The sequence below is a fragment of the Theobroma cacao genome, chromosome 9, assembly GCF_000208745.1.
Source record: "Theobroma cacao cultivar B97-61/B2 chromosome 9, Criollo_cocoa_genome_V2, whole genome shotgun sequence".
NCBI classification, from domain to species: domain Eukaryota; kingdom Viridiplantae; phylum Streptophyta; class Magnoliopsida; order Malvales; family Malvaceae; genus Theobroma; species Theobroma cacao.
Genome location: NC_030858.1, coordinates 36,872,865 through 36,885,153, shown reverse-complemented (window position 1 = coordinate 36,885,153; position 12,289 = coordinate 36,872,865). Strand labels below are relative to the sequence as shown.

The 12,289-nt window shown below is 36.2% G+C and overlaps 3 protein-coding genes across 3 annotated transcripts; 2 read left to right on the top strand and 1 right to left on the bottom strand.

Moving 5' to 3' along the window:
* Positions 620-3,764, bottom strand: LOC18590793 (subtilisin-like protease SBT4.3). The gene is made up of 10 exons (XM_018126945.1): positions 3,669-3,764; positions 3,475-3,566; positions 3,303-3,394; positions 2,963-3,209; positions 2,344-2,848; positions 2,198-2,265; positions 1,891-2,106; positions 1,694-1,805; positions 1,389-1,602; positions 620-1,288 (listed from the first exon to the last, which is right to left on the bottom strand). Exons 1-10 carry the CDS (start codon positions 3,762-3,764, stop codon positions 729-731), a joined length of 2,202 nt encoding a protein of 733 aa, XP_017982434.1. The 3' UTR covers positions 620-728.
* LOC18590792 (chitinase 2) lies at positions 5,308-6,609 on the top strand. Its single transcript, XM_007016524.2, has one exon. It carries the CDS (start codon positions 5,440-5,442, stop codon positions 6,349-6,351), a length of 912 nt encoding a protein of 303 aa, XP_007016586.1. The 5' UTR covers positions 5,308-5,439; the 3' UTR covers positions 6,352-6,609.
* LOC18590791 (chitinase 2) lies at positions 9,390-10,589 on the top strand. The gene has a single exon (XM_018127043.1). It carries the CDS (start codon positions 9,536-9,538, stop codon positions 10,451-10,453), a length of 918 nt encoding a protein of 305 aa, XP_017982532.1. The 5' UTR covers positions 9,390-9,535; the 3' UTR covers positions 10,454-10,589.

The window sequence follows — 12,289 nt, the reverse complement described above, 5'->3', positions numbered from 1 at the left end:
CCACAAAAACTTTCTGCCCAGGGACAAACTTCTGAAAATTTCACAAGAGGTAAGTTTGACTGCTGAGCAAAAAAAAAAAAAAAAGGAGGTAAGGTTGACTTGTCAAAAATGAAAGTTTAGCCACTTTCCCTAGGCTAAAAAATGAGTCACAAGGATTACCAGCAGATATTTTTCCAATCAATGGAGATTATTGTGGTTCAAACCTTCTTTGCAGTGGAGCCTTCCTCAGTGAAATCCTTGGCCTCTAATGCTGTCACTTCACTCACACGGATCATAAAAAAGTATGATCTGGATGGAATTGACATTGATTATGAGCACTTCTAAGCTGATCCTGAAACCTTGGCAGAGTCCGCTGGGTTGCTTATAAAGACTCTCAAGAGGAACAAGGTAACCTCATTTGCCTCTATAGCTCCATATGCTGAAGATGAAGTTCAGAGACAGTCCTTAGCCTTGTGGAGGAGATATGGGAACATTATTAATTATGTCCACTTCCAATTTTATGCATATGATAGAGGAACCACCATACCGCAGTTTTTGGCGATGTGAGCCGAAATGTGAATCTATTGGACATTAATCTGCTTTCTTTCTTAACATTTAAAGTTGATAGAATAAATTTTAGGACTCGAAAATGTGACTATTATTAATGCATTGCATGAAATTTGATTGTAACATAAACTGGGAGCCATGACATGCTTGCAGGTTGTACAACAAGTTTACAGGATAAATAATCATGGGATGCTGACACTCCTTTGGGCATCTACAAATGTGTATACAACAATTGGACTTCTTACACTGTGAGTTCCATCTGACCATACCAATGATGTAGACAACATGGTTGTTCCACCCAAAGCTTCTCCGGTAACAGTGACATTATATGACTTCTTCTCCTTTAAGGACTTGAAGGACAGAACTTCAGGAATCACTTTGACCTTAAGTTTCGAGTTGGAAGAGACTTTTACCTTGTAAGTAGATCTTGCTACACCAACATTTGTAACTCTTCTATGAAAAACGACTGTGAAAGACTTGCCTACTGGAACTTTAGCTGTGAGTGAAGGATAATTCAAATCCCTTGGCAGCATTTTTTTGGAAGTGTCAGGGCAAGAGCTGTTATCCCCTGTTATTTGTCTAACTTTGCCTTCATCATATCCAATGCTGCACAAAAGTCTTATGTAGTCCCCTTTAACAGCTTCATATACAAGACCAGGATTGATAGCTTCTACAGGGTTGAGATGTCCAGATCCATAACCAAATTCACGATCTGGATTATTGGACCGATCCATTGGCCAAGCTATACGAAACAGGGAAAGAAATGGTAAGATAGAAAAGAAAGCTAAATGAAGTCAGATTTGCTACAACAATGATATTTATATTGAAAATATGAAGAATACCGGTAGTCATGATAGCAGATTTGATGGCTGAAGGAGACCAATCGGGGTGAAATGTTTTAACATAAGCAGCTACACCGGCAGCATGAGGACAAGCCATGGAGGTTCCAGATATAAAACTGTATTTAACTCGCCTCTTGTCTGTTGGTGTATCTGAAGGTGAAGCAACTTGTGAATATGCAGCCAAGATATCCACTCCAGGGGCACTTATATCCGGCTGCATGACATTCAGAGGAGTACTTTAGTGAAAAAAAAAAAAGCAAAACAAAATTGTGAAGAGAGAGGCATGGGTTAGAAGAAATGCATACCTTTAGAATATCTGGTACAATGAAATTAGGGCCCCGTGAAGAGAAGGGAGCAACCATTGGAGCAGCAGAATCTTTAATGGTTTCACTTTTTAATATTTCCGCTTTAGGTTGCCTGTGACAGAAAAAAAGGTTTCAGTTTGAATTTGCCTGACATATAGAAATGTGCTTTAGAAAGCTATTTCCAGATATTTACGTACTTGGTGGAATTCAGGTAGGACTTGACTGAAAAATAGTCGTCAATTCTTAAAGCCGAAGCAGGAAATGGGACAACATATGAAACATTATCAAATGTAGTTGCCACAATTGATCCTAAAGCACCAGCACCCTGAGCTCCTATAATTCCCTCAAAATCATCGCACAGGACAAGCTTATTCTTTACAAAACTACTGTTCAGGAACCCAACCGGGCAGAGCCTGAAAGGGGCCACCAAGTATCAAACATTTTTATTATTCTAAATCTTCGTAACTGAAAAACTAAATCAAAGGTTTATCAAGTGGAACTAACCCAGCATCGGTATCATAAACTAATGGAAACTTGGTTCCATTAAGGCTGAAAGGATGAATTGAAAATCCCTGCTTACAAAGCGGAAATCATTAGAATAAGTTGAAACTATGATATTAGTAAATGGGCAAGAGCTGTATGGTGCTTACATTTAAAGTCGTGCCATTCCCCAGAACAACCTTGTCAACAAATAGGCGATCCGTGCTGCTTGCTGCAACAGAAAGTATCCATGGTGCTACACTTGACACTGACCCTAGTCCTGATGTACCGGCATTGCCTGCTGATTGCATGGTAAGTATTCCTTTCTCAGCTGCATGAAAAGCACCAATGGCTACAGAGTCCTGGTAAAATTCTAATGAAAATGGTGTTCCTATTGAAATTGTTATAAGGTCAACTCCATCAGCAATAGCATCATCGAAAGCGGCCAAGATATCCGCTTCACCACATCCTGCTGCACTGCATACTTTATATGCAGCAATCCTTGCAGAAGGAACCCCTCCCCTCGCAGTGCCTTTAGCCAATCCAAAGAAACTTGCATTCTCTACATTGTTCCCCGCTGCAGTAGACGCGGTATGAGTTCCATGACCCTCTGTATCCCTGACAGAATCTCCTACAGCTAAATCTAAGTTGTAAAGTCGAGCCCCAATCAGCTTACTGTAAGATAAGTTTTCATTTTTGTTAGTAAACTCACAAACTAAACAACAAAATTATGAGTATGAGAATATCTCTTTCTAGGTGTGATGTTATAAAATATAGAAATATGTTTACTTGTTACAAGTAAAATTTTGGCCACCCTTGCAAGAACCCTTCCACTTTTTGGGAGGAGGACTAAAGCCTTCATCGCTGAAGCTTTCCGACTCGGGCCAGATTCCCGTATCAATAACGCCAATAATGACATCGCTCTCAACAGTCCGATTACGTTTAGCAGTCTTATTGAATCCCATGAAATCCCATGATCTTGTTGTTTGAAGGTGATAAACTTTACTTGGAAAAACAGAGACCACTCCTTTCATGCCTACATATCATGGCAGTGTGAAGATATATCATAAGGCATTCTAACTATTTCCTATATTAAAAGTTGTAGATAGAAGAGATTTACACCACTTACTTGCAAGTTTGTTTGCCTCTTCGTTAGTGAGCTTGGCGGCAAATCCGTTGAAGCTCCTACTGTAACTTCTGATTAAGTAATTTGCCACGGAGCTGGAGAGAGACAGAAACATCAGACTAATGGTAAACAAAAAAAAAAAAAAAGTGCCTTATCTCAAAATCCTTAAATCAACCTCTGTTTAAAAACTGCTTGGAGCATACTGGAATGGTGAGATGATGGAAAGTATTCTCCTTCGGGTAGTGATCCCAAGTATGCAATGTAAACCTGCGTCGTGATTATAAATGTGAAGCAGTTCAGATAATCATTGTTAGAGGTCTGTCACTCAAATTAAGAAACTCATCTGAAAGCTGTAAAGATAATACTTGCCTTTCTATCTTCCTCTGCAGCCCCAGAGGATAGGATCATGCTAAGCATGAGAATCAAAGAAATGGCAAGGAACGACAAAAAACCTGGTTTTGCCATTGTTCTATATTTGAGTATGTATAAAATTGAAAACCTGATAAATGGTATTTTATAGTGGTTTCAGAAAATTGAGTATCATATCCAATTCGCTGGTATCTTACATTTTTTTTCTATAGATAGCCAATGCATCTTAGGAAATTCAGACAACTGTATAGACAGCATGAGTTGTTGTGATTTATGACCAGTTCAGGATGATATATTTCCTTTAAAACAAATAAACAAGAAGGCCAGGTTCAACGTGTCTCGAAGGTTTGCTCTGGACAAGATTGTTTACCATCTGAAGCTATGCTGTCAAGCAAATCTAAAATATGAATGGCCACTTTGAGAAAGTAAGACCAAATATCTTGCAGCATTCATTGCTGCTAGCATTTTAGGTGATTTTATAAAGTATAACTTTATTCTATAGATACAGAATCAATGTTCTGCTGTAATCACAAAACAAAGGATTTTAGTTATCAGTATCACGAGTTTACATAGGAGAAGCATTTTTGAGATACTGTTCTAGTATAAGGAATGCCAATTTATCAAGGAAAACAAAGCATGTCATCACTGCTTCTTGACATTCCCCCGGCTTCCTCTTTTAACCTTGCGGATTAGAGTGAAAGAACAAATTTTAGGGAATAAAGAACTTTTCACAGAATTTTTTTTCAATAAATTAATTTATATTAGCAAAAGGAATGACTCAAAATATTTTTCAAGCCCAAACCCAGACCACAATCCAAGCCCAATAACTTTTAGATTCTACATTAAGAACCCATACAAGCCCAAACCCAACCAACAAGGAATCTTCCACAGAGCTATAGTAAAGCCTTGCTGACTTGATAGTTCATTACTTCATTGTCATTTTGCCTATTCATATATGACAAAGTTGGCAGCCCATAAAGGATTATTCCTGACCCTCAAATGCCAGAGAAATATCTTCTTTCTAGGGACAAACTTTTGACAATTCGACAAGAGGTAGGGTTGACTAGTCAAAAAGTCAAAGTTTAGCCACTTTCCCTAGGCTAGAAAATGAGTCACAAGGATTTCTTTTATGATTTTTATCCCCTTGGTATTTCCCCAGCAGATATTTCTCCAGTCAATGGAGATTATTGTGGTTCAAACCTTTTCTGCAGTGGAGCCTTTAAGCTTTATGCTTTTGTCTTATCTTTGTTTGCCCTGTCAACTTTATACATGTAGCTCTATACATGTAGCTCTACAGTAGGCTTGCTTCAAGACTTTTGCTATATGATATGAAATCAAGGGTGCTTCCATAAAATAGAAAGAATGGCAGGCATCTTTGTCATTTGGTCTGATGAAGCAGTTCTGCAATTGCTCAAGGCATGATATAAGAGGAGAAACAAGATATTTGCATTAGGATGATTGAAAAGATAAAATATAAAAATGCTGCAAAGGAGAGATTAAGCCAAAAAGTAACATGAAAGAAAATTCAGAAAACTAATGTTTGAGAAATTGATCTTTAGTCTTCATATTGGTATTGTTTGAAAATTAAAAGATTGAAACAAACTTTCCTACTACAATTCGCTCCTTCTAGTCCACAACACAAAGTCATAGCTAAACGCTCTAGCCAAAAGAGAAAAACAAAAAAAACGCATTCCTAATAGTATATAAGTACACCTACATTATTTTCCTCTCACACAAAATCCTGCGGCATAGAACTTTTATCCCAACAGCAATGGAACCTTACAAGCTTTTTCTCACCCTTCTCATTCTTCAAGCTCTACTGATCTGCCATATATCAACCCTATGTGTTGCAAACTCAAAGCTTTTCAGGGAATACATAGGAGCTGAGTTCAAAGATGTGAAGTTTTCTGATGTCCCCATTAACCCAAATGTTGATTTTCATTTCATTCTTTCCTTTGCCATAGACTATGACTCCTTAAGTTCTCCATCTCCCACCAATGGAAAATTCAATGTGTTTTGGGACTCCAATAATCTCAGCCCCTCCCATGTTTCTTCCATCAAGTCTAAACATCCAAATGTAAAAGTGGCATTAAGCCTAGGAGGTTATAGTGTGGGCAGTGAATTTGCTTATTTCAAGCCTTCCTCAGTAAAATCCTGGGTCTCTAATGCCGTTGCTTCACTCACAAGTATCATAAAAGAGTATGATCTGGATGGAATTGATATTGATTATGAGCACTTCCAAGCTGATCCTGAAACTTTTGCAGAGTCCATTGGGTTGCTTATAAAGACTCTCAAGAGGAACAAGGTAATCTCCTTTGCTTCTATAGCTCCATATGCTGATGATGAAGTTCAGAGACAGTACTTAGCTTTGTGGAGGAGATATGGGAACATTATTGATTATGTCAACTTCCAATTTTATGCATATGATAGGGGAACCACCATACCACAGTTTTTGAGTTACTTCAACACCCAATCCTCTAACTATATTGGTGGTAAGGTCTTAGTGAGCTTTCAAAGTGATGTGAGCCGTGGGTTAACTCCAAAAGATGGTTTCTTCACTGCCTGCAAGATGCTTAAGAGTCAGAAAAGGCTTCATGGTATCTTTGTGTGGTCTGCAGATGACTCCAAGGCAAACGGTTTCATATATGAGAAGCAATCACAAGAAATATTAGCAGCTAATTAGGTCAGTCATTTAATAGCATTATATAGAAGCAATAAAGGTGCACTATCCTAGCTGATGAGATCACTTGTCTGGATATAGATTGGATCCTATTTCTCCAGGAATAGAGCATATGTTCTTTTTTAGCTGTAGAAGAAAGAAATGAAAAGAAATACCAATAAAAATTATCAAAAATACAAACTCTGTTTTTAGCCCAAATTTTTATCTGTCTGATCTAAAACTGTTGGATCTTCTGCCCAAGAAATCTAGCACTATATGTTGTTGCTTGGTTAAGCATAGGCAGGTTCAATGTGGTACTTTTGTAGTTCAGTATCCTCGTCTGTTGTGCCAAAAAAGGAACAAAAAGTGGCACTTCAGTTCCAAAGGGGGGCATGGGCTGGGACTGTATGAATGTGTAATTGTTTCAGCCCGTTTCTGTTCATGCAAATCCCAAGGCAAAAGTCGAAACGAAACAGCAAAGCAAGCTCAATAATCAGTCGGATCAAAGCATGACAATGTTGTGCTCTAAAGATTGAATAATAATTTGCTAAACTGATAAATGTTATCATGATAATGGCTTCCACAAATACTTCTGCAACAAATAATTCTTGTTGCTCTTCAAATCAATCTTGAAATTTCATTCTAATTTTACAAAATAACGATGTCTTCATTTATTGTTAATCAATTTTAAATTTTATGTTTGTCTTAAGAAGAATCTTTAAGATAGAAGAGTACTTTTCTAGTGGGAGGAGATGAGTGGTATGGCATTATTTGGTTAAGTGGAATGCCAAAGCTGTCTATATTCAGACCGCACTACTAGGTAAAATTAGTTTGTTGTTCATGCGATGATGCGTTTGGGATGGTCAAATTTTTTTTTTCTAATTGAATTGAGAATACTTTGTGAAATAAATATAAAATAGTAATTATATTATCATATCTAATTGTTAGTATACATTGACATGTACAAAATATTATTTTACAAAATATGTAACTGTTGTTATTCTAGTAACCATTACTTGTATTTTTTATTATTAATTTTGATATAATATTATCTCTTAAATATATTTTTAATGTTTTATATTTTATTTTTATTTTTTATTATAATCTTATATATTTTACTTTCATTTCTTAATGTAATTTTCTATATTATATATTTTATTTTAATTTTTTTGTTTAAAAGATAATATAAATTTTATTGATAGTCGCCATGACTATTAAGAATAAAAAAAAGACATTATCGAAATCCATATAAAAAATAAATTATAATATTATAAAATATTTTTAACAAAATAGCAAAATTGAACGGTAAAATTGTCATTAACAACTTTACAGAGTGCAATACAATCTAATTGTATTGATTTTAAACTGCAAGCACATTACATTCATTGGCTATAATGTGATTCATTATAATTTTACATTACAATAGTTTGCTGCAAAGCAAACACTATAATATAATTTAATTGAGCACGTTGTAAGGAATATGATTCTACTTTTTTCATACCAAACACTATTTAAGGGCAAACATATACTTTAGCAAAACTATATATGAGTCCATCATTTCTTTCTTTTTCTTTTTTCCTCCATCTTGATATGTTTGTAAATGGATACTAAAATTATGCCAATGGATATATTCAAATTCTCTTATATTGTTATTTTATTAGTTAGTATTTTTTATTTTAGAAAGTAAAAAATATAAAGTACATTTAAATATAAGAAAACTTATTTTTTAAAATTTAAGATTTAGAAAAATTAAAATTGAACATTTATAAATAACAGTGGCATATTTCAATTCGATAAAGAAAATTATATTATATAATTTGATTGAGTAATTGACATGTATATATATATTTTTTTAAGTAAATAGTTAGATTCAAATTTTTTAATTTTTAATGTAAAGAAAAGATAATTATATTTCAATTGTTATTTTAATATTTATTAAATATAATTTGATATTTAATAATAATTATTAAAATATATATATATATATATAATAATCATATGGAAGGAAGGAAGGAAGGAAGCCCTTGGGATTTTCCTGTAAATATAGTTATTGATAGATAGATTATAAATTAGTCAGAAACTTTTGTCTTGCTAGGTAAGCTTTTCATAGGCACCAAGTGTATGAAATATGAGATACTGACCCAGGCATTAGGTTTTCTAGGTGAGGTGGGAACTGAGTTGGTGGCTTAAAGCAATGTGGCCTGTGGCTGGGGCTTTCTCTATGATTTCGCCGAGTGTCAAGTAAGGAAGGCCTTGGAGTTTTCTTTAAATATAGTTATAGATTATAGATTAGTCAGAAACTTTTGTCTTGCAAGGCCGGCTTTTCAAAGGTGCCAAGTGTATGAAATATGAGATATAGACCAGGCATTTAGTTTTCGAAGTGGGGTGGGAACGGAGTTGGTGGCTCAAAGCAACGTGGCTTGAGGCTGGGGCTTTCTCTATAACTTTACCAAGTGTCAAGTAAGGAAACTCTCCGGGGCCTCTTTTAAATATAGTCATAGATAGACTATCCCCGCCCCACAAGCAGCAGAAGAAAACATTGGAAACAGAAAAGTGGAAAATCAAAGAGATACTATAATAATATGCCTTTAAGGCAATTCTAGATCCATTATATGTTGTTCCGATCATAGGATAAACTAACTGAAAATCTCTTCTAGAACAAACTGCCTGAATTTCAATACTATTGGTCAATTTAGAAGTTGACTTGTCAAAATGGGCAAAAAGGTGTTGATGAAGGTCAATGCGGTTGTGCATTGAACAATTAAAGATCGTGATATGTGCTTATCCTTTAACTACGAGCAACAAAATGTTGAAAAACACACAAAACAAATTATTCAAAGGTCAAAAATTGCGGATTCCTCTTATTCCCGTACCAGGAAACTAAGTCCGAGTCTACCATTCTGTCCAAGGCACTATTCTTCCTTTGTTTAGAAGATAAAGACGATCTTGGCTTAAATGCTAGTATAACCGAGCCACAAGACAAAGTAACAGTTCAAGATATTGAATAGTAGCCCATTTTGCTCTAATTAACCAGGATAAAGATCCCAGAAGCATGATTTCGGTGACGGCAAACAAACAATTTCTTTACTTTTTAATTTCCCCTTGCCCCAAACCTTTGTATTTCGTACATTGTGCCTATATAATAACCTTCTAACAAGAGTGATTCAACTCAAAGCCGACAGCAGTAATCTACTTGGTTCAGAAAACAATGGACCTTTCTAAGCTTTTCATTGCCCTTTTCGTATTCCAAGTTTTGTTTCCCTGCCACATGTCAATCCAAGCAACTCCTGCGAATTCAAATCTCTTCCGAGAATATATAGGAGCTGAGTTCAATAATGTTAGATTCACCGATCTTCCCATAAATTCGGATGTTGAATTCCACTTCATTCTCTCATTTGCCATAGACTATGAGACCACAGGTTCCCCCTCTCCAACAAATGGGAAGTTCAATGTCTTCTGGGACTCTGACAACCTCAGTCCTTCCCAGGTCTCTGCCATCAAGAGCCGAAATTCTAATGTTAAAGTAGCCTTAAGCCTAGGAGGGGACAGTGTGGGAGATGGCTATGCTTACTTCGATCCTTCCTCTATAGATTCCTGGGTTTCCAATGCGGTTTCTTCTCTCACAGATATCATCCAGGAGTACAACTTGGATGGAATTGATATCGACTACGAGCACTTCCAGGCTGATCCTCACACTTTTGCGGAGTGCATTGGTCGCCTTATAACAACCCTTAAGAAGAATGGAGTAATCTCATTTGCTTCCATAGCTCCATTCGATGATGATGATGTTCAAAGCCATTACAAGGCCTTGTGGAAGAGCTATGGTAACCTCATAGACTATGTCAACTTCCAATTTTACGCCTATGATCAAGGAACAACAGTTTCTCAGTTTATGAATTACTTCAACACCCAAAGCTCTAACTATAATGGTGGTAACGTTTTAGTGAGCTTTATAAGCGATGGGAGCGGTGGCTTGTCACCACAAAACGGCTTCTTTACTGCCTGCAGTAGGCTCAAGAGTCAGAACAAACTCCACGGTATCTTTGTTTGGTCTGCAGATGACTCTAAGAGAAATGGTTTCCGCTATGAGAAGCAATCACAAGCTCTACTTGCAAGTTCCCACTAGTATTTATGTGTTCCTATCCACTCTAGACCCTATTTTACTTTCTATGAAAGCACTAAATATGAATTAGACCCTAGGGGATGTGCTATACAAGTTACTACCTGTGTATTGCTTTCTGTTGTATAAATTCTATTACATATATCTATTGTCTGCCTTTCTGTCAAATTAATGTGCCTTTAAGTTAATTGCACTTGCTCCTACCCTTATGTAGTAAATCTTCCTCATGAAGATCTAGGACATGTTGATATTAGACAAGCAATCTCAAAAATCAGCCACAGTATTCAACTCCTATAGACATGAAAGATCTCACAACTTTCTGAAATTTAAATTTGCAGCAGTATTAAAGCTGCTGCAAATATGTTACAGCTTGAGTAAGAAATAGCATTTTGACTAGCTAATCATGACTTTCTGATATTGTAGATATTGATTTTGACACATTTTTTCTTAAATCTAGTAGCATATTAGAATGGATGATAAACAATTGGGCACATTGCTTCTCCAGAATGCCTGGCAAGCAATTTAATTAAACAAGGCTACTAACTTTCCTTTTTTTATGTTTCAAGTTTAAAGGTCAAATGCTGAGCCAAGGTCAGATGGATTCCCTCGAGATTGCTAAAACAGCTGAAAGACGTGCTCCATACATGATTTACCATGAAGCCCTGTTTGGAAGAAATGTATACAAAATACAAAAGTTTCATTTAAAAGTGTGATATTGCGAAGTCGTATTTTTTTTTTTTGAAAGATTGGAGTTTCATTGCAAAGAAGGGTGGAGTAATCCCTTTCAAAAGACATCAGAAAAGAACCAGTGATTTGTGGGCTATACTTGGGCACAAAAAGCAGGTATATTCCCCAAATCTTACTCATAGCTACCCACAAGAATCTACTATACAAAAATTTGACAACCATATACTTCTCATGACTGACACATGCACAATCCTACCTATACACAACACATCAAGTCATGGCAATAGAACAAAAAGAACCCGACCTTTCCAACCCTTAAAAACCATAAAAACTTTAGAGGAAATTGTGAGAAAAGAACTTCGTGATAAGGTGATTTCAAAAATAACCACCCATATAAAGTTATTTGTTTTTAGCTAAAAATAAGTATGAGTATACCAAAATGCCTTTAAAAACATCGTTTCAAATAAATGCTCTGCTGTTTGAGCTATTTGCCTCCCGTTAGAGAGAAAATAGAAAAAAAATAAATAAATGCGCTCAGCTGTTTGAGCTCAGTCATCTTTCTCTCTGAACTCTCTGAACTGTCTCAACTCTGGCAAGTCTCTGTTGAGCACCATCTTCGTCAGCTCTCTCATATCTCTAAACTGTATGAGCTCTGTCAACTCTCTGTTGAGCACCATCATCATTAGGGCTGTGGTCTATCTCTTGGCATCTGGCCACATTGTCGTAGATTAACAGATCCTATAGCAGAGATGACATCAAGGTACCTGTTGTCGGGTTTATTTCTACAATACACTTAAATTTCTGAAACATTTGGTGTAAATTAAAAGATGAATTAGAAACATTGCCCAGAGTTGTTACACGCCATGCATCTATAACATGTGTTAGCGTTATTTTAGCATGTCACGGCTATTCCTGGCGTGTTGTGGGTTAACTAGTTTTTTTTATTGTTAGCATGTCACGGCTGTTCCTGGCATGTTGTGGGTTAACTAAATTTATGGGTTTTTGGCGTGTCACGGCTCTTCCTGGCATGTTGTGGGTAAACTGGTTTTTTAGGTTTTTAGTGTGTCACGACTGTTGATGTAACGAGTTAGTAATTACAGTGATTGGCGTGTCATGATAATGATGCATGGCGTGTCACGATACTAATGCATGGTG

What these genes read in the sequence shown, in the direction of transcription:
- LOC18590793 (XM_018126945.1), bottom strand. Translation starts at nt 3,764, where the DNA reads ATGGCAAAACCAGGTTTTTTGTCGTTCCTTGCCATTTCTTTGATTCTC. An exon ending in GGAATGGCACGACTTTAAAT is followed by an intron (nt 2,266 to 2,343) that starts GTAAGCACCATA and finishes CTTTGTAAGCAG; the next exon opens with GGATTTTCAATTCATCCTTT. An exon ending in GTTTATGATACCGATGCTGG is followed by an intron (nt 2,107 to 2,197) that starts GTTAGTTCCACT and finishes GGCCCCTTTCAG; the next exon opens with GCTCTGCCCGGTTGGGTTCC.
- LOC18590792 (XM_007016524.2), top strand. Translation starts at nt 5,440, where the DNA reads ATGGAACCTTACAAGCTTTTTCTCACCCTTCTCATTCTTCAAGCTCTA.
- LOC18590791 (XM_018127043.1), top strand. Translation starts at nt 9,536, where the DNA reads ATGGACCTTTCTAAGCTTTTCATTGCCCTTTTCGTATTCCAAGTTTTG.